General features: G+C 40.0%; 2 protein-coding genes across 4 annotated transcripts; both read left to right on the top strand.

Annotated features, from left to right (window-relative positions):
• Nucleotides 1-60: 60 nt before the first annotated feature.
• On the top strand, nt 61-10,415 carry TMEM59 (transmembrane protein 59). 2 transcript variants are annotated; one of them, XM_060231858.1, is made up of 8 exons: nt 61-327; nt 2,789-2,894; nt 4,777-4,871; nt 5,054-5,206; nt 5,453-5,534; nt 6,492-6,576; nt 7,267-7,375; nt 8,377-10,415. In XM_060231858.1, exons 1-8 carry the CDS (start codon nt 133-135, stop codon nt 8,527-8,529), a joined length of 978 nt encoding a protein of 325 aa, XP_060087841.1. In that variant the 5' UTR covers nt 61-132; the 3' UTR covers nt 8,530-10,415. The 2 variants fall into 2 exon arrangements, with proteins under 2 accessions (XP_060087841.1, XP_060087842.1); XM_060231859.1 differs by having other exon boundaries at nt 63-327; nt 6,495-6,576.
• A 7,792-nt stretch (nt 10,416-18,207) lies between these two features.
• Nucleotides 18,208-23,929, top strand: LDLRAD1 (low density lipoprotein receptor class A domain containing 1). Of its 2 annotated transcripts, none has more exons than XM_060233320.1 (4): nt 18,208-18,392; nt 21,826-21,963; nt 22,718-22,846; nt 23,660-23,929. In XM_060233320.1, the coding sequence occupies exons 1-4, from the start codon at nt 18,272-18,274 to the stop codon at nt 23,806-23,808; spliced, it is 537 nt and encodes a 178-aa protein (XP_060089303.1). In that variant the 5' UTR covers nt 18,208-18,271; the 3' UTR covers nt 23,809-23,929. The 2 variants fall into 2 exon arrangements, with proteins under 2 accessions (XP_060089303.1, XP_060089304.1); XM_060233321.1 differs by having other exon boundaries at nt 23,742-23,848.
• Nucleotides 23,930-24,021: the final 92 nt, after the last annotated feature.

The following is a 24,021-nucleotide window of genomic DNA, read 5'->3' as shown; positions in this document are numbered from 1 at the left end:
CACGCGGCGCTCACGACCGAACTCTCGTGACATATTTGTAACCCCCGCCGTGGTCCCGGAAACAGGATGTGGAAGAAGGGAGCAATACAACAACAAACGACGGTGTAAGTGTCTGGTTGGATTGACAGCAAGATGGCGGTGACGCGGCAGGGCCGCTTGGTGCTAAGCACTTTTTTCCTTTTACTTTCCTTTGGTCGCGAGGGAGCGTGGGCTGCTGACGAACCTGTTCCTTCCTCACTTTCCGAGGGTTTTGAGCCGGCGCTAGGAAGTACCGCTCCGTGCCAGCGGACCTGCCAGAGCACCTACCCGCTGCATACTTACCCTAAGGTAATAGGGAAAGACCCTGAGGTTGCTCTCATTCCAATAAGCTGTGCTCTTCAGCCCACTATTTTTACATCTTCAAAAGGGGTCTCTTAGCACACTCACTCCAAAGGGCAGTCCCTCGCCCCACCTGCTAGTACATGCAGTTGCCAGTAGCTGGCTTCAAAGATGCAGGGTGGGGCCAGCGTGTGATTCTGACATACATGCCGGATCTGACATACATGAGACCAGGTTGGGCTGGGCCATGTCATGCCAGGCCATGTGTGTACCTATTTAAGATTAGGTAGCAGAGAGGTAAATTCTATAAAGAATACAGACTAACACAGTTAAAGATTTTTTAAAAAAAATTAAATTAAAACATGCTTAAAACATTAGCACTCATTGGTCTTAAAGGTGCTTTCTTTGTATCTCTCCTGTGGGATCCAGGGAACTGGGCAAAGGAAGCTCTGGCTCTTTCCTTCCTTCCTCAGGAGATCAGGAGGGAGAGGAGCCTCAGCCAATAGAAGGAAGAGAAGCTTGGCTCAGTAGCTCTGCTGTGCAATTGAGAGAGCCTGGCAAAGCAAGATCTGCTTCCCCCCTTCCTTCCCAAAGGAGGAACCTCAGCCAGTGGAGAAAATAGAGGCTTTGCTCTGTAGCTCCTGTGCAATTGAGCAAGCCTGGCAAAATAAGCTGTGATGCAGAAGGAAGCAAGAGAGAGGGAGAAAGAAGAAGGTGACAGCTAGTTGCTCGGGCCTGATTCAGCCCCCAGGCCGCATGTTTGACACCCCTGCCTTAAGGTATTTGTATAGTTCATGTTACCTAGCAAAATGCTGACTGCTTCTTCAGTAATAGCATTCTCAAGTACATTCTGGTGGTTGCACCAAGATCTTTGCACTGTGATGCACTAGTCTAGTTCTCTCAAAACACTGTAAAGGGCTGTTTCAAAATTGCTCCATTCATATGTTATAGTTAACTGGTTGTGTATTTGTATCCTTAGACACTGGTAATTCTTTGCTGTTCTACCACTTAATGTAAGGTGATAAACTGGATTTTTTTTCTCCTGTGCTATATGGAGCCTTCGTTACTGCACTTTTAGAGAAAGAAATGTATTGAGAAATATGATTAACATTCAGTGGTGAAAATTTTTGTGTAAGGATAATTTTGTATGCACTAGAATGGCTCAAGAGACATGTACATGGCAGCCATGTAATGGTAAGTATAACAGGAGCAAGAAGCTTTAAGACAGATTTCTCTCTTGATAAGCCTATCATTCTTATCTGTCACCTGAGCCCACTTGGGGAGGGTGGAATATAAATTCGAAGTAACCCTGTTCTGTGGGTATTATGGGAAGGAGGATCAGTGACTGCATGCAGAAATGGAATTGGCCTGATGATTAGAACCAGGGAACACAACTTTTACATTTTAAACTTTAAATTTTAAATTTATTTGTGATTCAGTATATGCAAAAAGTGTATTGGGTACAGAAGCATATTAGCATATTATGAGATGGAAAAACATTTTAAAAATTAGAACATGGTGCTACACATCTAAGAATGCACATCTAGGAAACTTGCACAATGCAGATGCAGCATAATGTTTAGGAGCAGTATTTTAAATAAATTATGCTTTATATTGTGTAAATTATATAAATTAATAAATTAAATACATGATATTTATTTTCTAGCCCAGAATTTTTCTTTCTCTACATTTGAGGTTTCAGCATTCTAGAAAACATCGTTGGTTATTTAGAAGTTTTTATGTTATCATTACACTGTCTTTATTTGGCTATTTCTCCTGTGGCTGCTTCTAATGGTCTATTAAGCAGACCAACAGATGTCAAACAAATGCATATCAACTAAACAGACCTAGACTTGTCATATCTTGTCTGGACTGTCCATTGTTTTATACCTTATTCAGTGCAAGGAACAGTGAGCCCCCCCCCCCCCGCTGATTAGATCTTTTGCCCCCACACCACTTATACTAAAGTCAGTACAAAATATTGTCTGCTGAAATTGTTTGTTTCCAGACTTTTTTCAAATGTTTTATGTAATGTTAGCTTTAAATCCAGTTTATATTTTTACTGCTATGAAGCCGTACAGACTCAAGAATCTGATTTCACCTGCTTATTGCTAACAGAAGCAGATCTATCCCTACTTTACCCTTCCCCCAGCAGCCCTTTTCACCCTTGGAAAAACTGTGTTTGGATTAGGAGACCTACATGGAAAACAGCAATGTGGAGTGGTGTGGGTATATAGTGAGGTGTTTGCTCTTGCATCAGCAGAATGGTAGAATCAAAATTGATAAACTGTTAGTAGTCTGCACAATTAAAAACCTGACTCAGTCTCCTGGTTCTTGTTAGAGCAGCATAATTAGATAAAATGACAAGTATAGTACATTATGTGTGCTGTGGTACATTGATGTAACACATTTTTGAAAATGCTAGAATTATGAAAAGAGTGAGTTTGACTTATCGGTATTTAATAACTAGGAAGAAGAGCTTTATGCATGTCAGCGTGGCTGCAGACTTTTCTCCATTTGCCAGTTTGTAGATGATGGTGTTGATTTGAATCAGACCAAACTGGAGTGTGATTCTGGTAAGACATTTGGCATCTTTTTGGGGAAATATTTTGAAGTAGATATACATTTGACCAAAGATGCAGTCACAGCTTTATAGTTAGTACAGGAGCACAGCACAGAAAATAGTCCACCTAAAGAAGTAAGAACAGATTTATTCTAACGTTTAAAAAAAGTTCCTCTCTGAAGGCCCAATATATTTCTGCCACAAATGTTCCTTTATCAAGGGATTCTGTGGTTAACAAATAAGTTAAACATAAAATATTTGTGGCTGGAAATTTATTAAAAATATATTAGAATTATAGCTTAAAATGCGTTAATATGTTTTCATTATCTGTTTCACAATGGTACAAGACTAAGTACTGTTCTACTTCCTGCCCCACCTCCCCAAATAAATCATAAGGCAAACATAACTAGGAAATTGACAGTCACAAAGCCATTTTCTATTTTGTTTGTTGGGACATGACTGTTTTTATGCCATGTTGAAGTTGTTTGCTTTTGTCATGAAGGTAGTGCTGTGTACAAGCAGAACTGGGCATGGAATACAGTGTTTCTAAGCAAGTTTTATGAGATCTGACCAATGGCTGTAGCAACCCATTTGAGTAAACTATTTCTCATACAGTATGCTTTTGTGCAATTTTCTGAAGTACTAGTAGCGCTGTGATCTTTCCCACATCATTGGAGAGAAGGCAGTTTGGGAGAGATAGCAGAAAAGTCATGGAAATCTTGGGTTGTGCACAAAAGCGTCACAATGCTGTGAGGAGGTGAGTGGGGGGGGGGGAGAACCCTTCCCAACGCTATCCAAAATTACCTTTCTGGAAATGGCCCAGTTGCGGAGAGGAGGGAAAAGCAATATATTTTTCTGAACTGTTTAAACTCATAATCTAGGGCAACAGTTCACTGGGTACTTAAATTATCCAGAAATTTTGAAGCCAGATTTGGGGGGGGGGGATCTGTTTTAGGGGGGAAACCAGATACTCTGAGAAAAATTGAAATGCTTGCAACACTTTTTTTTAATCAATCCTAAATGTATTTTTCTGCTTTAATATAAATGTAACAGGTAAAATTAACTAACATATTTATAGAATTTAAAGTATAAATGCCTTTGTTTTCTACAAACAAAATTGCAAATATATTCAGTACTTGAGAGACACATGAAAACTGCTGCATATAGTGTTGTGAGCATATGTATCTTTTTTGCAATGGGAAATAGGAAAAAATAAAAGTTGAAACTAGAGAACATTTTCAGCAAGGAGGTTTTTTTTTAAGTGCTCCCCAATATTTCCTAATGTTCTCATTGAAAAAAAATGGGGGGATTCTTTGGATTTTTCAGCTGTACATCTTGAGTGAGTAAAACTTGCCTTAAAAAACATCTAACTCATTTCAAAAGAAAAAAAACGGGATTTTTTTTAATAGTCCCCAAAACTTTCCAATTTTTGTTTAGTCCTGAGTCCCCCTGATTTTTCTTTTTGTTTTTCCCAGGTGTTCATATACATTTCTACAAGATTTGGGAAGTTTTCTTTTTTTGCTCCATGATAGTATTCTTTGGCTTAAAATTTTGGAACTGCCAAAATATGCAGTATCCTATACCAAAACTGAAACAGGTATGTGTAGTCCAAGGTCCTATAAAAAGTGAAGCAGAAAGCATTTTGTCCAATACCTCTTTTTTGTGTGTGAGTTCTCTTTTTACATCATTCTTGAATTCTGAAATATAACTCTCCCTTTAGTTTGGCACAGCTGCCTCACCTCTGACATATTCCTTTGGGGTAAGGAATATCAGGAAATGGGGGTCCATCAGCAGCATGGAATGGTATATTAGTTTATCTTGCATCCAAACTTGCTTCAGTTTGTGAGCTGGAAGGTGTGACCTTTAGTACTGAGAGTATGAATCTTAATTTGCAGCATGTACCGAGGCGTATTCCCAGTCTGATGAACAATATGCTTGCCATCTGGGATGTCAGAATCAGTTGCCATATGCTGAACTGAGACAAGAGCAAGTGAGTATTTAACTTTTGTAATTAAAAAAAATCAGTGAATAGTTTTGGTATTTGCATTTCCATTCTTCAGCTGTACAAAGTACAAGGTGGAGAAAAGAGCTTCTTTAAGATTAATTCAATTAATTTTGTTGCTTCAATAACATGTAAAACAGTTTAAAAACTAACGAGCTGTTTATTTGCAGCTTATGTCCCTGATGCCAAGGATCCATCTTCTATTTCCCCTTACATTTGTAAGATCGTTTTGGAGTGATATGATGGAAACAGCCCACAGCTTCATTACTTCCTCATGGACTTTCTACCTTCAAGCTGATGATGGCAAAATAGTGATATTCCAGGTACTTCTTAGCTTGTTCTGCTGTATGAGTTTAAAGGAACCTGGATATATTGGTGTTTATAGTTCAGCTATAAATCAGGAAATTAGCTAATATAATCTGGTAATTTTCTGTTAAGATTACTGGGATTTTTAGGGCATTTATAAATTGTTAGGTATAATGCTTGTGTCTCTTGTTAGTGCTTGTTGATTTGTTTATGGTATATTTTAGGACTGCATATGTACTTTGGAAGTTGTCTTGTAATTTCAGTCAAAGCCAGAAGTTCAGTATGTTCAGAAACCTCATCAGGAAGCCATGGATCTAAAAGAATCAACTCAAAGCAAAGCATCTTGTAAGTTATTTGAGGGAACTGTAGGGAATCAGATCCTACTAACTGGGGCAGCTGTTGCCAGCACAGCACTCCCTGAGCCACTGCGAAAGGGGAGGGAGTAAAGCCTGGTTGTGGCAGAGCTGCCAGCCTTCTGCTCCTCTCTTCTTCACTAGGGAAGGCAGGCTGAGCCAACTGCTGAGCTCACAGCAAAGCCAGAGAGAGCAGAGCCTGATGTGGTGGAGCTGCTCTTCCTCTCTCCTTCGTGCAGCCAGAGAGAGGCAAGGGAAATCAAGCCAGGGTGGGGGTGCTGGTTCTAGCAACACCACTCAAGGCTGTTGCTTGCCACTGGCAAGCCTCTCTTGGTTCCTCCGTGTCCCTAGATAGTCCCCTAGGTACATCTAGTGGGCCACCTCTGCCTACTAATCATCATTTGTTAGCAGAAAATCAGTCTTTGTATGCAAAGGAAAATTGTTTTGCCAGAAGCTGGCATTTCTTGTTTGTGACTGTGCATCCATAAGTACCCATGATTGGAAACTTTCTATAAGGGTTCCAGCTAACCTGGCTTTGTCTGGAGTACAATTGGATAGGTCAGTTAGTTAAATGTGGAAACCATGTCAATTTAGCTTTCAGTCTGTCCCAAATCCCTTCCTTTGTGACTGATACTTAACCCTTGTCAGCTGATGTGCATAGTTGTCCCTTGTAACCCCAACCCAGCAAGGCACTATGTGTCCTTACAATTTTGAAAAAGTGGTGATTGTGCTGCTGCTTTTCTCCAGTAGTGTCTCCCACTGAACCACAAGCCACTTCTTAAACTTGGCATTGTCAGCTTGTGGTGTTCAACAGAAGGAGCTATGGAAGAAAAGTAGCTGGCTAGACAATAGTGACCACAGTAGGTGTTGGCTGACATGCTTATTTGAATATACATGTACACCTCTGGTTTTATGATGTGTTCAGTGAAACTGTATTATAACTTTTCAGCAGATCTACAACCAAGAGGGCCACAGATACATTCAGAATTTTTTGAAGAAGATGAAAGTGATAGTTTCTTCAAATGTATTTCAGTGTATGTATCTTGAGCATGCAAAGCAATGACTTCAAAGGCAGAGATTCTGCCCTAATGCTTTACCACCTATAATTCAGTCAGTGACTACTGTGAGACTATCCTAGCCTGTGTTTAATAGCAGCTGTATAGAGAACTTGTTAAAGTTAAGTTTCTGATTACGTTGCTTCTGATTTCCTTCAAGAATTGAAGAATTCACTATAGTGCTCCACCCACGTCCTTTTAAAACTGATAATCGCTTGCACTCTTGAAGCTAAACATTGTTTCCGAGCCCAAAATGTGCTGTAATATTGCAGTGCTTGGGAACCATATTTGAGCAAAACTATTTTTCAGTTGAAGAGACTGGTATTGGTTTGAGTATGAAAAAAATGCTAAAGTGGTTTTGCTGCTCAGCCAGTCAGTCCTAATGTGTTTTGTTCTCATTGCTAACTTACAGAGACTGTTTACTGTTTTGGTGTTATCCTAATGTATTCACAATGTAATAGTGAGTGCTTCATTTTAGGTAAAAGTGAGGGGGGCAATAAATAAACTGGTCCCGATCATAGGTTTATTTGCTTTTAGGAGTAAGCTTACTGTGAGTGACATCTAAGATTTCTCAGGGTGTAATATGTGGGTAGATCAGCTTCAGACATTGGGATGAAAGGAAATATGCCATAAGCTTGACTTTGGATATCCTTCTTTCTTACATTTCAGAAATTCTGGTTGGATATTAACTACTACACTTATCCTTTCTATACTGGTGTTGCTCTGGATTTGTTGTGCGACTGTTACTACTGCTGTGGAGCAATATGTTCCATCTGAGGTAACTTTAACTTTGAACTTCCAGCATTCTGGTGCATTATGCTCATTAATACCTGGAAACAAGGTGTTTGGAGGGAAACAAGGGTAGTACTTTGATAGCAGTGAGGTGCATCTAGCAATTTTCTTGTTAGTTCATATAAGCAGCAGTTTGCTATTTTTAACTGACCTATTGGTGTTTAATCAGAGTGGTATCACTTGTTCTGTAGTAGAGTTCTAGAGGAACCATTAACCGTCTCATTAGCTGATACGATTTCTGGGGGCAAATTTGCGATGAGGTCTGTTAACAGTGTGACAATTTTACGGGTTATTGTGCCAGAAAAATAGGTAACCAGGATGTCATGGGGGTGAATTCTAACAGCAGAAAGAAGAAACACACCTGGTACACTAGCTTCTGCTTGCTAAAGGGTTCTTCTTTAAATATGCTAGGTATTGTTCTATGAACATAGTAGTTAAACATTCAGCATTGATCTTAAAGCTATGATTCAGTCATTCCAGGAAACATGGATAAAATAGTACAGCAGAACATACCTAACTTTCTATTCTGGTTGTGTAATGCAAGAATTACCATATTAAATTTAGACTGAGCATCCTGGTACCATGGTGGTGAAAAGTGCTGTTGTTACATTCAGAAGTGGTTTGTCGTTGCTTGCCTCTGGGCTTCCTTGGTGACCTCCCATCCAAGTACTGTACAGAGCCAGCCTTACTTAGCTTCCAAAATCTGATGAGATCAGGCTAGCCTTGGGCATCCATGTCAGGGGAGCAATATATGACCCTTCAAAAAGCAATAGTGTTTAGTGTCTTGTTGAATGTTTTTTACATCAGCTTTCTCACTATTGCCTAGTGATGCGCAACTTAAATATGATTTTAAAGTCCCTTAAGAATAATTGACTTTTTCACTCCCTAAATACTTGTTTTGGGCACAAAGAAAAGAATTCTGGTTGATGAGCTAAATGATTGTATTTTATCTGAAATGCCCTACACTCTAATGTTTGGTTCTTCTAGAAGCTGAGTATCTATGGAGACTTGGAATACATGAACGAACAGAAGCTGCATCGATATCCAACTTCTGCTCTTGTGGTGGTTAAAGGAAAAATTGATGAACAGGAAGCAGGACCCCTGCCAGCAAAAGTTAACCTGGCTCACTCAGCAATATAAATAGGTTTTCAAAAGTAATTCAGTTGTCTGACTCTACAACGTCTGTCAACTCTGGTGACTTTTTCCAAATAAGGGCCAGGGTGGGGAGCTCAGCTTTCAGATGCAAATTAGAATTACCAAATCAGTGAAGGCTCTATTGTCCATGTATTTTTCCACTAATGAAAAAACAAATCAGATGGTGGATATAGGTTTGTGGTGTATGCACACTTGTTTGCAGCTTTTTTTCTTACAAAAAAATCACAAATATTGTCTGTACATTTAGGTTTTGGTATTTGCATATGATGGCCATCTGTTAGTGTTTCAGAATGTGTATTTGGAATCCATTTCAAAAAATATAAGGACTCTTCAATGGTCAAAGATGCCTTGAAGTTGACTTCTCAGCTGTGGATAAAACCTAACATGTAGAGCTGCTTGTAAAAACCTTACTGCCTGGTACAGCCTGTGTTCCATGGACAACAACCTTATTTCTTTCTGTGCTTTGTTACCTACCAGTACGATAGGTCAGAAGTAAGTTTTAATAAAATTCCAAATAAGTCCAGATAGCAGTTCTGTACTGTATTTGCAAACTCCCAAAATGGTTATTTAAAATTAAGCAATTCATAATTTCTCACTGCTTTATATTTGCTGGCTTTATAATCTTAATATGATTACTCCACTTCATGCTCCTAAGTGGAAGCAAATCTGTAAGCAAACAGAGTACTGGTCACTTCTCTGTTCTAGTAGTTAATTGACCACAATGTGTTTAGTGTGTGTGATGCTATCTTCACCAGCATTTCTTGAAACTGAGGTCACATGTTCTTTTTACAACTTAACTGGATTACCTCTTTAGTTTCATAAGTGAGCAAATGTTTTATTGAATACAATTCTGTTAATCAGAACTTTCCATGAGAGCTTCCATGTTCCTGTTAGCTTGGTTTCTTTTTTAAACATAGTTCTTAATGGAAATCATAGAGAATTTGTGCCCAGCATTATGCACATGTGCTTCTAAAATGTTAATTTGTTCTTTGGCAAGGAATAAAATTGTATCAGGAAAGATTGTGTAATTAACACTGGCATTGAAAGCAGAGTTAGTCTAAGCACATTGACTTCAGGAGGCTTAGAAAGGACTAACACTGCTTAGGGTAGCCCTGTTACTCTTCTGAAGTCAGATGAATAAAAAAAGAGGTAAGCAATTGTAACTCTCTGGAGAATTTATGATGCTCTAGATGCAAACTTCTAAAATAAAAATGATGGAATTCTCTGTTAATTGTTACATTAGAAGAATCTCTAATTATAATTTAATGTTGAAAGTGGACTTTTCTATTTAAATTAGTACTCAACAAGATCTGTAATGAGGGCCTAATGTTTAAAGAGAACCTATAAACAAATTGTTGCTGATCTCTTACCTGGTCTCTACATTATGTTTTCTAAAGTCTGAGATTCCTGTTTCATATAGCAAGGAACAGGCAACACTGATTCAACCTGTGAAATAGCTACTCTAAAGCAACTTCTGCAGTCAATTGTGTTTCACTGTTACATGGTAATTTTCACAATGTCTGTGGTCTTGGGGTTTTTTAACATGCAGGGGTGAAAGATACTATGCAATGGTTATTTCAGTCATATTTACTTTAAATTATATGTTATATTAGGATTAATTTAATTTCTGGTTTTAATTTTGTGTGCTATATCGGCTTTATTGTGAAAAATTCTTAAATATAAGTGCACAGAAAGTGAAATGGACTGAAATTAAAATGTCTTATCAACAGCATGAGGTTACGTTACTTTGACTGTTTGTTAAAATACAGGGGCTCATTATTGTGGGGCTTGTTTCTAGACTTGTAGCTCTATATGGCAAACTTGAATAAGAACCTATTTAACATTGTTCAATAAATCCATGCCTCCAAGAACTAGCTGCTCAGTTTTATAACATAAAGACTTTATATGGAGAAACTGCCATGATCTGTGTAGTATGTCTTTGAGACCATCATATTCCATTGTGAATGATCTTGGAAACAGTTCTGAAAACTCCTTTGCTGGGACACAGAACAACCAGGTGAAAAACACTTTTACATATGTATGGCATACCAATGTTCAGATTGTTATATTAGAGATTTATACAGTAAAATGGAACAGGGTGCTGTCCTGTGCAATCATAGGAAATAACAGTAAGTGTTTAGAAGTTATGGGATATTTTAATCTTAAAAGCAATGTTACAAGATACAGTATGTCACAGAAGTGAGTACTCCCCCTCACATTTTGTAAATATTTAAGTATATCTTTCCATGTGACAACATCGAAGAAGTGACACTTGGCTACAATGTAAAGTAATGAGTCTACAGCTTATATAACAGTGTAAATGTGCTGTCCCCTCAAAATTACGCAACACACAGCCATTAATGTCTAGACTGCTGGCAACAAAAGTGAGTACACCCCTAAGTGATAATGTCCAAATGGGGCCCAAAGTGTCAATATTTTGTGTGGCCACCATTATTTTCCAGCACTGCCTTAACCCTCTTGGGCATAGAGTTCACCAGAGCTTCACAGATTGCCACTGGAGTCCTCTTCCACGCCTCCATGACGACATCACATAGCTGGTGGATGTTAGAGACCTTGTGCACCTCCACCTTTCATTTCAGGATGCCCCACAGATGCTCAATAGGGTTTAGGTCTGGAGACAAGCTTGGCCAGTCCATCACCTTTACCCTCAGCTTCTTTAGCAAGGCAGTGGTCATTTTGGAGGTCTGTTTGAGGTCATTATGTTGGAATACGCTGCTGCAGCCCAGTCTCCGAAGGGAGGGGATCATGCTCTGCTTCAGTATGTCACAGCACATGTTGACATTCATGGATCTCTCAATGAACTATAGCTCCCCAGTGCCGGCAGCACTCATGCAGCCCCAGACCATGACATTGCTACAGAGGGTGAAGGGGTGGGGGGTCAGCCTGTCAGTGCTCAGACCATACACTGCACGCTGCATCAAATTGGTCTGCATCCCAGAAGGAAGCCTCTTCTAAAGATGATGCACAAGAAAGCCTGCAAACAGTTTGCTGCAGACAAGCAGACTAAGGACATGGATTTCTGCAACCATGTCCTGTAGTTCAATGAGACCAAGATAAACTTGGTTCAGATGGTGTCAACCATGTGTGGTGGCAACCAAGTGAGGAGTATAAAGACAAGTGTGTTTTGCCTACAGGCAAGCGTGGTGGGAATGTCAAGGTTCAGGGCTGCATGAGTGCTGCCGGCACTGGGGAGCTGCAGTTCATTGAAGGAACCATGAATGCCAACATGTACTGTGACATACCGAAGCAGAGCATAATCCCCTTTCTTCGGAGACTGGGCTGCATGTCTCCAGACCTAAACCCTATTGAGCATATGTGGGGCATCCTGAAACAAGGTGGAGGTGCCCAAAGTCTCTAACATCCACCAGCTACGTGACGTCATGGATGAGTGGAAGAAGACTACAGTGGCAACCTGTGAAGTTCCGGTGAACTCTGTGCCCAAGAGGGTTAAGGCAGTGCTGGAAAATAATGGTGGCCACACAAAATATTGACACTTGGGGCCCGATTTGGATATTATCACTTAGGGGTGTACTCACTTTTGTTGCCAGCAGTTTAGACATTAATGGCTAGGTGTTGCGTAATTTTGAGGGGACAGCACATTTACACTGTTATACAAGCTGTAGACTCACTACTTTACGTTGTAGCCAAGTGTCATTTCTTCGATGTTGTCACATGGAAAGATATACTTAAATATTTACAAAAGGTGAGGGGGAGTACTCACTTCTGTGACATACTGTAGCTCTCACTTCTGATATAAAACCACAAACCTATCTCAAACTGCTCTTTACAGCCCCTGAAGTTTAATCAGCCAGCTATGTTGTGTCTGTGTAATGGGTGTAACCCAATCACAGAGTGTGGGTTTTTTTTAAACGAGACTTAATATTTTGGCTCCGGTGTGTAATCTGGTTAGCCAAGTTGTATTCCTGTTTAACAATCAGACTACCTATGTATTTTGATTTGATTTGATTTATATCTCACCCTTCCCACAAGTGGACTCAGGGCAAGTTTCAGTGTCACATAGTCATGACAATAAAACAATGTCACATCGATACAAATGCAGAAATTTAAAAATCACAAAAGTAACGGGTACCAACATGGAGAATGCTGTGATGGACAGATTCTGAGCGGTGCTGATGACAGGTAGGGGAGACCAAGAGTTATAGGACTTTGCTCACTCACTGCCTCAACTAAAAGAAATGTGTAACGAGTATATAGCACCCAGATCAATATTATTGCTCATATTAGTCCTAGCAGGTTATGCCATGTCTATCTGTAACACAGTGAAGTGGGGTCACCCATAAGCACAATAGAAGCTTGCATACTCTAGAGCAGGGATGGCCAATGGTAGCCCTCCAGATGTTTTTTACCTACAACTCCCATCAGCCCCAGCCAGCATGGCCAATGGCTGGGGCTGATGGGAGTTGTAGGCAAAAACATCTGGAGAGTTACCATTGGCCACCCCTGCTCTAGAGCCTTCCTAGATATGTCAGTAATTTGAAATTCACAACATGACCTAATTAGAAGAGAACATGCTCAGTGTGTCCAAAAGCCACAAAATATTGAGGGCACTTCAATGGAAATGAGTGTAAGAACTGAACTTGTTGAGGCCTGACCCGCACTAGTGTACTGGAGGAAGAGAAATTACTAGTGGACAAATGCTGTGAGGCATGCATCTCCCCCTTCTCTGTCCAGATAATATAAGCTTTAAAGAGCTCTGAAGGTAAGTGTCTGTGGGAGAGGTAACTGCTGGGGGGGCGGAGGAGTATTTCCTCCAGTCTCACATGTTCCTCTTCTCCCCCTATCCTTGTTTGAACAATTAGTGATGAAGGGGATCAGATCACAATGATGCAAAGGTATCCTGGCATCAGCAAGAGATAAATGCAATGCAAGGAGGTGTGCCCAAACCTAATTTTCCCTCCTCACATAGCGTGGTGAAGAGAAGAATATCCTGCAGCTCTGGGGATAGAGAGTAGTAAGCAACTTGCTGTTCAGCAACCAGTGCTGTAGGACAATTGCAATCCAGTGCTGAGTTAAATTTGAAGGAAGCTCATTATTTTCACAGTTGTACTATGGGCAAATTTCTCAATTGCTTTTGCTAGCTCCCATGAGCCCTTAACTTGTAGCATTCTTTATGGGCCCTTAACTTGTAGCATTCTGATGCCACAAGTCTTGTGTGTGCTGTGCTGTTCCTCCTATAATAAATAGACATGAACAGAAGGCAGAAATCAATTTTTAATCATTGTGCTAATCTCTTTTAAAGCCCAATCGTTTCTAATTCAGGTTAGTGAAAACAAACTCAAGGGAGAAGTATTTATACCAGAAAATTAAAGAATAACATGAAATGTCCAATCACTTTCCTATAAATCTGAAAGTATTCATCAGTAGTATATCTGTTTCACTTCTATTGAAGTCAGGATGTGATTACTTATTCCTCCATCATTTGTGTCCTTAAGCATAGGGACATTTGATGTGGTTTCATGTGTGTTCACATTGACTTCCTTTATCATAGTAATGACTGAGATTAGAATGACTCTTGTCTGTTTCTCCTTAGTAACCAGGTAACCCCACCTCAGGAATGCATTTAGTAGTTTGGTCTTCTAATAAACCAAGGCAGTTTCAAAGGAGCTCTTGCTATACCTTGCAGCAAAGTTTGAACACTGATGGAAGACTTGTCACAACAGTTATCTTTATTACTTTGCAGTGAGTAGAAGAAAAATGAATAGAACTCATCCCCAGGTAATAATATCATTCGTCACCTTTGAGGAGTGATTTGTGATTATTGCTTTTAATATGATTAGCCACTGAGTTCTTAAAATGCTGGCTTCAGTTGGTTGCTACAAATAACAAGAGAAACACAGATCTCAAATGGAAGAATATTATCTGTATGTTTCACCAAAATGGGGGGGAGGGGTGGAATTAAAATATTTAAAATTTCACTGTGTGGTGACATTCCTTCTGCAATCAGATAGGATGCGGTAAATTTAACTTGTGTGTAAGTTAAGAGGCAGCATATATTTGTGTGTTGTCTTACGGATTTTTTTCTGTACCCTAAGTTTTGAATTTTATTTTTTGTTAAGTACAGAATATTGATGCAGCTTCACTGGGCTCAAGAAAATCGATCTTCACTGCTACAAGAGGTAATTGTGGGACAAGTATTCCTTCAAAATATTTCTGTAATATATAAATAATGGACACAAAGGCATGTTCAAAAAATACAAAATAATGGAAATATTTTAAGAATGTAATATACATATAAATTACCATCTTGTGTTTTTATAGTTTGGTCTAAAAATTGGCTAATTATGGATAAATATGGAAAAAATAAACAGAATGCCTTTCATTCACTGAAAAGTAGCATTCTCTGTGCAGGAGATCCAGAACCGTCCAGAAACATCATGAAATGTACCTTAATTTAATCGTTATACTTTAGTTGCAGTATTTGTCAAGGATTTACCACCTCCATTTAAATTATAGAGCAGGGTCTGTGTGTATGACAATAGTGTGGAACTTAGCAGGAGTGTTTACTTCACTGTTTCAGATCAATTTGTTCATTTCTGTCTACAACTTTTCACAGTAGACATTTTCTAGTAGAAAGATTTTAGAAAAAAAGACTGTGGTATTTCTTGATAGAACTAATTCTTAAATATCTCGTAAAAGGATGGCAGTGATGGTTTTTGAGACTCTAAAGGCAAATATGAGCTCTTGTGGGAGAGAGGGGAGAGGGATTGGTGAAGGGTAAAAAACAGCTGCTAAGATCTAATCCTCCCTCCGTGGCAGCTTCACAAAATGGACTAATGATATATCTTGGCTGTGTGTGGATGATAGTGATGGATTTCTACTGGAGGGTTGAAAGGCAAGGGGGAGATGTTTGCACGGTTTGACTTCCACAGATAATACTTTCTAAAATAAAAAGATTTAGGAAATCATGCCCTCAGAATATTAGATGCCTCAGATCATAACCCATATATCTAGTACTGCTCCCCACCCAATATTGTTGTTCAGAGATAAGGAAAACAAGTCTGTAAGTGCCACGCTAAGCCTTGGGCAGCCCAATCCTGAGTACCGCCGCATAACCTCGCCTGCTGGAACTAACACAGCCATAAGTCCACATTGCAGGGACCTCCGTGGCAGAGTCCTGCGCTGCATGCCCTATCCCCAACTTGATTTCTGTGGGTGCTGCGGTGCCCACAGACACCTTTCCTGGCACTTGCCAAGTATTTTTAGAAAATGAGCAGGGCCAGGTGGGACTTTTGCCCAGCATGGCTTCTGATTGGCTGTGTTGATTTTTAAGAAGTTGCTTCAGCAGCAGCAGCTGACATCACAGCACAAGGATTTTCACTATATGACTGAAAATGTATGCATGAAAATATTTTTAAACAATGTTATTTTTATAAGCTATTCTGTTCGAGCTTCTGCCTGAAATATTGAAGAGTAAATATTAGAGTTAAGCATGACCTCACTCAATGAAATTTTGTGGTTGACTCTGCCTCTTATGGTAGCCATTTTGAAGTTTCACCCACCATCCAGTGTCTGAATTCCAAGCGTGACTGCAGGCTCAAAAAGATTGGCGGACCATGATCCAGGGGGTAGTATATATTGTAGAAAATAGGTATTTCTGGGTCAGGTTAAAGTGAATTTTCTAATCTTTGCTAGGCACAGGTAGTAGTTATATGGGGTGATGTTATGTGATTTTCCCTGAAGGAATAGTAAGAGGAATTAGAAGAAGGAAACATCTTGATTGTGAATTTTTCCTTCAAAATCCATGTGAGGTTTTACTTGAAGTTGGTCTAAAGCAGGGGTGTCAAACTCATTTGTCACAAGGGCTGGATCTGACATAAATGGGACTTTGTGTGTCATAAACTGTAATGCCAGGTAGTTGAAATATAAACTTTATAAAGGACACAGGCAAACACAATTTTTTTTTAAAAAGCTTAATATAAAACATGCTTAAAACATTACCACTCTTACAATATTTTGTTTATTTAACAGTCTCTGACAACTCTTACTCTGAGGAACCTTGGCCAATAGAAGAAAGAGAGGCTTAGCTCAGTTGGCTCTGCTGTGCGATTGAGAGAGCCTGGCAAAGAACATAAGAGAAGCCATGTTGGATCAGGCCAATGGCCCATCCAGTCCAACACTCTGTGTCACACAGTGGCCAAAAATTTTATTTATTTATAATAAATATATACACACACACAATAAATACACACACACACATACTGTGGCTAATAGCCAATGATGGACCTCTGCTCCATATTTTTATCTAACACCCTCTTGAAGCTGGCTATGCTTGTAGCTGCTACCACCTCCTATGGCAGTAAATTCCACATGTTAATCACCCTTTGGGTGAAGAAGTACCTCCTTTTATCCATTCTAACCCAACTGTTCAGCAATTTCATGGAATGCCCATGAGTTCATGTATTGTGAGAAAGAGAGAAAAGTACTTCTTTCTCTACCTTCTCCATCCCATGCATAATCTTGTAAACCTCTATCATGTCACCCTGCAGTCAACGTTTCTCCAAGCTAAAGAGCCCCAAGCATTTTAACCTTTCTTCTTAGGCTAAGTGTTCCAAACCTTTAATCATTCTAGTTGCCCTTTTCTGCACTTTTCCCAATGCTATCCTTTTTGAGGTGCGGTAACCAGAATTGCACACAGTATTCCAAATGAGACCGCACCATCGATTTATACAGGGGCATTATGATACTGGCTGATTTGTTTTCAATTCCCTTCCTAATAATTCCCAGCATGGCATTGGCCTTTTTTATTGCAACCGCACACTGTCTTGACATTTTCAGTGAGTTATCTACCACGACCCCAAGATCTCTCTCTTGGTCAGTCTCTGCCAGTTCACACCCCATCAACTTGTATTTGTAGCTGGGATTCTTGGCCCCAATGTGCATTACTTTGCACTTGGCCACATTGAACCTCATCTGCCACGTTGACGCCCACTCACCCAGCCTCAACAGATCCTTTTGGAGTTCCTCACAATCCTCTCTGGTTCTCACCACCCTGAACAATTTAGTGTCATCTGCAAACTTGGCCACTTCACTGCTTACTCTCAACTCCAAATCATTTATGAACAAGTTAAAGAGCATGGGACCCAGTACTGAGCTCTGCGGCACTCCACTGATTACCGTCCTCCACTGTGAAGACTGCCCAAGATTTAGTTTAAAAACTGCTCTGCCACCTTTTTGATTTTAAGCGCCAGCAGCCTGGTTCCATCTGGGGGCAAGTGGAGACCGTCTCCTTTGTACATCTCCCGCTTGTTCCAGAAAACATCCCAGTGTCTAACAAACTTAAACCTTTCCTCCGTACACCATCATCTCATCCACACATTGAGACTTTTAATTTGTGCTTGTCTCTCCAGCCCTGCACATGGAACAGGTAGCACTACTGAGAAAGCAAGCTATCCCTCCCCCCCCTTCCTCCCCAAGGGAGGAGCCTCACCCAATAGAGAAAATAGAGGCTTTGCTCCATAGCTCCTGTGTGATTGAGGAAGCCTGGCAAAGCAAGCTGTGATGCAGAAGGAAGCAAGAGAGAGGGAGAAGGAAGCAGGTGACAGCCAGTTGCTTGCAGGCCTGATAGGACCCTTCCAGGGGCCTGATCCAGCCCTCAGACCACATGTTTGACACCCCTGGTCTAAAGTCTTCTCTTTGTAACAGATACTTTACTTGTGATCTACCAGGCTGCTGCAAGGATGACTCCATGTGCATCCCTTGTACCCGACGATGCATCTGTATCTCTGCTGTCGCTCTGCTTATAGTTGGCATCATAACTGTTATCATTGTATTGATTGCTACTATTGGAATCCCTCCATCTACACCAGGTCAGTCAATGCTAGCTTTTGAAAAATTATTATCATTAAGCCATTTGCAAGGAATAATTGCAGCAACACATTCAACATGTCAAATGTTCGGTGTCTAGTTTTTGATTGGGGGGACAAATTAGGAGGACAAATGAAGGGCAGGCAAGAAGCCTTTTTCAAGAGGTCTGGCAGTGAACAGTTCATAAAGTGTGGGTTCTGATGTTTTAGTGTTATTGCACAGTGAAACACCTACAACATTTGTGGCATCATTCTGTTACCATTCCATTTTATGTTATGTTCTGCTCCCTGAAAAATATCTATAACCTAGTGAAACTTGTATATGACTGCATTTTACCATAGTTCCATTGCATATTTCATAGTGTGCACAAGGGCTGGTTCAGAGTTCCAGCATTCTCTAAGTAGAGCATTGCCATGGATGTAGCCACAAGAGAAAGTCTAATGCAGTACTGCATCTCTGCTGCAAATCATGTGAGCATAGCAGCTTAAGAAAATGGACTCATGCAAGTCACCAGCAGGAAGTCTCAGTGTGATCACTGGCTTACTGTATCCAGGCAGTTATCTTCATATGGACAGTCTGCATGGACAGTTTGAAAGCATGTGAAACGGGAGAAGTGGACTGATCTGTCCCAATGTAGAATTTCTGCTGTCATATTGGTACCTTCTGGGAAGTAAAAATGTATTGTAGGATGTGTTGTCCTTTCAACACACCTTTTTATTGTTCATATTAAACAGTTTTCATTCTTTAACAAAGAGACAAAAGAACATAAGATATTCTAGGTTGATAAATATTAGATGTGTCAAGTAGTATTTTATATTAAATCTGGATTACTTGCAAAAAACACTGTCTTGTACAGTCTACATAAACCAAAAGGAGTCCTGTAGTACTGCTATTATTATTATTATTCCATATCCCAGCTAATGCTGCACTCTAGGAGATGTACAATAAAAGACTGACAGATTTCTTATGGTATAAGATTTTGTTGACTTGAGTCCATTTCATCAGATGCATGAAGTGCTGCCCTCAGTTGGTACAGCTCAGGGCTGGCCAAACTGTGGCTCAGGAGCCAGATGCAGCTCTTTCACACATATTTTGTGGCTCCCAGAGTTTGAGGAGGAATTAAATACAGGCTTACCCTCAAGTAAGTGTGGGACCTCAGTCAGCTTCTGGGTGCTGACCCATAGGTAGGTGACTATTTCTGCCATGTGTGAAGTGGAGAAGGAGGGGAAAATAGGCATCTTTGCAAGCTCTTCTCCACCACAGAGGTCACTCAGAGACCTAGAGCAGGGAAAGAGAGAGCACAAGAGCAGAGGGAGCCACTGGAAGGAGGGGCGGAATTAAAGAGGAAGTGCAAGATTCCCCCTTAGTTTCAAAGCTCTTGTAGGAACTGTATTTACTAACCTTGGTGTCAAGGCAAAGAGAGATGCATAATAATGCAAACAGTAGTTAGTGATTTCCCTATGCTAATCTTATGGGGACTGTTATTCCCATCTTCTGTTTTTTTTTAAAGTCTCCTTCTAGCATGGTCAAGTGTATGGTCTAGCGCAGGGGTGGCCAACAGTAGCTCTCCAGATGTTTTTTTGCCTACAACTCCCATCAGCCCCAGCCAGCATGGCCAATGGCTGTGGCTGATGGGAGTTGTAGGCAAAAAACATCTGGAGAGCTACCGTTGGCCACCCCTGGTCTAGCATTTTAAAGTGCTTACATATGCATTTTATCTTTCTGTGCAAAGGAAGTATTAAGAGTTTTAATAAAGATATGTGTGTAATATTTGATCATGTTTTGTAGCTTTCAAAGTCTGAAATTTATTCTACGTGGTTCTGGCTATTATGGTAAATTGACTAAGAGTGAACAAGCTGAAATTAAACCCTGAAAAGGCAGAGGTAATGCTGGTTGAGAAGGTGGAGATCTTTTTTTTTTTAATTTAACATTTTATTAAAACCAATAAAAGCAGTTTCAGAATAATCAATGACCATATAGTCAGAGACAATTCATAGAAAGTCAAGAAAGACAAACAATCTAATAAACAAAAACAAAACATAAACTCAACTGGCAGCGAGATTATCAAGTTAATACAAAGCCAATGTCAAAACAACTTCTCTTACATTAGATTAATAATATCATAATATCTGCAGGGAATATTCGACTTTAAGGAATCTGAATGGGCAAAAGAAAATTCTAGAAAAAGGCAACCATTTGTAGATTGGGGAGTTGTCACTATCTGAGTCTGTTATAGGTTTCAAACTATCTTCAGTCTTATCCATAGCATATACCTCCCAGATTTTTGCAAAAGGAACATTCTAGAAAAAGGCAACCATTTGTAGATTGGGGAGCTGTCACTATCTGAGTCCATTATAGGTTTCAAACTATCTTCAGTCTTATCCATAGCATATACCTCCCAGATTTTTGCAAACCAAAGTTTTAAGGATGGGGAATTTGGAGATCTCCAAAACTGGGCTAGAACCATTTTGGCAGCAGCAAGTAGTGAAGATATCAAAGATTTGCTCAGTGCAGTGATTGAAAAGCCAGTCAAGCAATCCAGTAAAATAAGTCCCAGTTTTGAAGGTAAGTCATAACCCGTGATAGTTTTGATTTTTGTCAAAATCACAGTCCAAAAAGATTTCACAACTGGGCAGGACCACCAGCAGTGAATGAAAGTACCTTCTAGGTGGAGATCTTGAAGGACCTTTTATGCTCCTCACTTTTGATGAAGTTCAGCTGACCTACTTAAGAGCTTTGAGGATATACTGGATCCAACTTTATTACTGGAGAAGCAAGTTAACATAGCAGCAAAAAGCACTTTTTACCAGGCTAGCCCCAAAAATGGCCCTCAACTTTGATCCTGGATCTATGCCACAGCAACATCAAGTGCAGACTACTATAATGCACTGCACATTTATCTCCCTTCAAAATCCGTTTGGAAGCTCCAGTTGGTGCAGAATGCTGCAGCTATTATCAAAATCTAGACAGACAGAGCCACATGTATTACTCCCATTCTGTTGTCACTCAGCTGATTGCCCATCAGTTAACTAGGCTCAGATTAAGGTTTTGGCTATTACATACCTTCATGGCCTTGGACATGGCCTTTCTGCCTAGCCTGTATCACAAGGAAACTGTGAGGATAAAATGCAGAAAAGAAGAACAAGGTGAGCCACTTTGAGCTCTCTAGAGGAGGGGTGGGGTTAAAACGCAATATATAGAAGTTTGTCACCTATTGCCAGGTAACACTTCGTGCTCCTGATGAAGTGAGTTCCATTAAACCTTGTGCTCCATTAATGCTTATGTCACACTAAATTTGTTAAGACTTTAAGGTGTTACATTATCCTATTTTTTGGCTACATCTGTAGGATTTGTTACAAGGGTTGGTGGCGAGTTGATTGATGAGATCTGCAAAATGTCTATTTGTATCAATTTTTTTTCAAAATCTCTCCTCAGTGAATCGCTTGTGTGTTACCACCATTAATCAGACGGGCTTTTTATGTGATGACAGAGAGGCCTGCATTCCTGCCAGCCAGGTCTGTGATCACCGAAGAAACTGTGCAAATGGGGAGGATGAGCAAGAGTCATTATGCAGTAAGACTCATACTTCACTCTGTCTTCTCATAGCTGGCCCATGTCACTTGCCCATTTGCTCCCCAATATTTCTCAGAAGTTTTATAAGGTGTCACACCATAGCAAAGGCACTCAGAGAGAAAAATAGAAAACTTGAGGGTCTTCTGCTTTTGTCAAGTGTAAGCGGTTAATTGCTGCAGCTCTTGTATGTGAGTAGTGAAGACAGCAAGCAAGAAAATGAATTCCTCATCAGCTGATAATTCCAACCTCAGTGACAGTTATAGAATGAAGCAGTATTATCTGTTAAGAGATCAACATAACCATAAGACTTTTTTCCCATTAGGATGTGAACTACTTCAGCTCCTGTTTTCACAGAACTTAAATACTTCAACATCTGCCTACCTTTGCAGGTCTCATAGCATCATCCTTGTAATTAAAATAAAACATGGCAAAGCTCTTTTAAAGCAAAAGACTGCACTGTGGAGAGATTAAGTTGACATAACAAAATAGTGTGAGTTACATCATCACTGGCTGCCTGTCATTTACCACTTACAAAATGATAGGAATAATTCCCTTCAGATAACCAAAACATTTATAAACTTGCTTTTAAAACAGGTGAACAAATTTAAGCTGTTTTATGATAAGAATCCACATAAATTATTACTAATAAGACTGATGAATAATTAGTACATTTTAAATTACTGATATTTTGTCCTACTGCATATTAAACACCATGCTAGGATGGCTTAATATACTTAGGTTTCTCTTCTTGTAGGTGATTTGCCCAACAGCCTTCCAGGACACCTCATATTTTATTGTGGCAACCCCAGGTTTTGGATCTATGCTGACAAAAGATGTGATAGGATGAATGACTGTGGAGATTGCTCTGATGAAACAGGGACCTGTAAGTTCCTTCTTTATAAGGCATGCAAACTGTTTTATGTTATTTATTTATTTGGCTTATATCCTGCCCTCCCAGCCGAAGCAGGCTCAAGGCAGTGATACATGAGATGTGCTGGGCAGATGGTCTGGTAGGGTGGTGTTCATTTCTTGCCTACTTTCTTAACTTACAGAGAATATTTTCATTTATATTCTGCATTTTCATGTTTAATGAATAGGGAAGGACCTGCCTCTTTCAAGGACTGCAACAAGCTCTAGGTGCTCTGTACCACTTTCTCACTGCTGAAGGCACACAAAAGGAACTGCTACCTGGCATTTCCTTCCACTACCTGTAGCAGCTCTTGGTATTATAACAACGTGTTCTGCTTCCCTTATTCTGTATGCAGACTGAGAGTTTTCCAATAATATCTAGTTGCTAAGAAATGTTTAAAAGTGATCTCTGGAGGCAGAATTTGAGAGGAGGCTGTTGAAAGAATGAAAGGATAACTTCAGCAGAATACAGTAACCTTGGTTCAATGTCTTCATGAGAATTTGGTGAAATATTGTTTCATGTTCAGTGCCTAATTTCTTTCCCCCATAGAAATCAAATTGGCTTGCTGCTGCTCTGATGTACTTTTTGTAGTCTGTGTTAACACCAGTACACTCCAGATTTTATTTCATATTAAATAGTAGTTGTAGTAGCCAATTAAAATGGCCTTCTGAGAAATAATGGAGGTTTAGGACTGTTTTGCAAGATGGTCATTTTTGGCCAATATAAGGCTGCAGGGTAACTTTAGGGAGGGAAACAGTACATTGGTTACTTTTTTTTTCATGTCAGGGGCCAGTTGTCCTCCTTGTGGCCCTCAGTGGTGGAGATGCACCATGGCAGTCTTCCATGAATACTGTGCCTGCATTCCCAGGAGTCTTTGCAGAGATGGAGTACAGCACTGTTTGGACTGGTCTGATGAATATGTCTGCTTGAGGTAAGCAGCCCGGGACTGGAAATTCTCAGAAGAGAATGGGAATAATCCATCAAATACGACTGCTGTGCAACCTCCATTAATTTCAGAAGGGGTTGGGCCAGATTTTTATGGGGAAAGCGGAACACTGCTCCTTGTGCTACCATGATTATTTGAACTGCTTTGTGTGAGTGAGTGTAAGAGGTACTACTTATAAACTTTATTGGCTCCTGGGAACACT

The sequence above is a fragment of the Heteronotia binoei genome, chromosome 2 (genome assembly GCF_032191835.1).
Source record: "Heteronotia binoei isolate CCM8104 ecotype False Entrance Well chromosome 2, APGP_CSIRO_Hbin_v1, whole genome shotgun sequence".
Taxonomy (NCBI): domain Eukaryota; kingdom Metazoa; phylum Chordata; class Lepidosauria; order Squamata; family Gekkonidae; genus Heteronotia; species Heteronotia binoei.
This window is presented reverse-complemented; position numbering and strand designations above follow the sequence as displayed.

Bases quoted from the DNA above. Each gene is read 5' to 3' on its own strand.
- TMEM59 (XM_060231858.1), top strand. From the start codon at position 133: ATGGCGGTGACGCGGCAGGGCCGCTTGGTGCTAAGCACTTTTTTCCTT. The intron at 328-2,788 runs GTAATAGGGAAA...TTTAATAACTAG, and splicing joins CGCTGCATACTTACCCTAAG to GAAGAAGAGCTTTATGCATG. The intron at 2,895-4,776 runs GTAAGACATTTG...CTTAATTTGCAG, and splicing joins CAAACTGGAGTGTGATTCTG to CATGTACCGAGGCGTATTCC.
- LDLRAD1 (XM_060233320.1), top strand. From the start codon at position 18,272: ATGTGCATCCCTTGTACCCGACGATGCATCTGTATCTCTGCTGTCGCT. The intron at 18,393-21,825 runs GTCAGTCAATGC...ATCTCTCCTCAG, and splicing joins AATCCCTCCATCTACACCAG to TGAATCGCTTGTGTGTTACC. The intron at 22,847-23,659 runs GTAAGTTCCTTC...TTTTCATGTCAG, and splicing joins CTCTGATGAAACAGGGACCT to GGGCCAGTTGTCCTCCTTGT.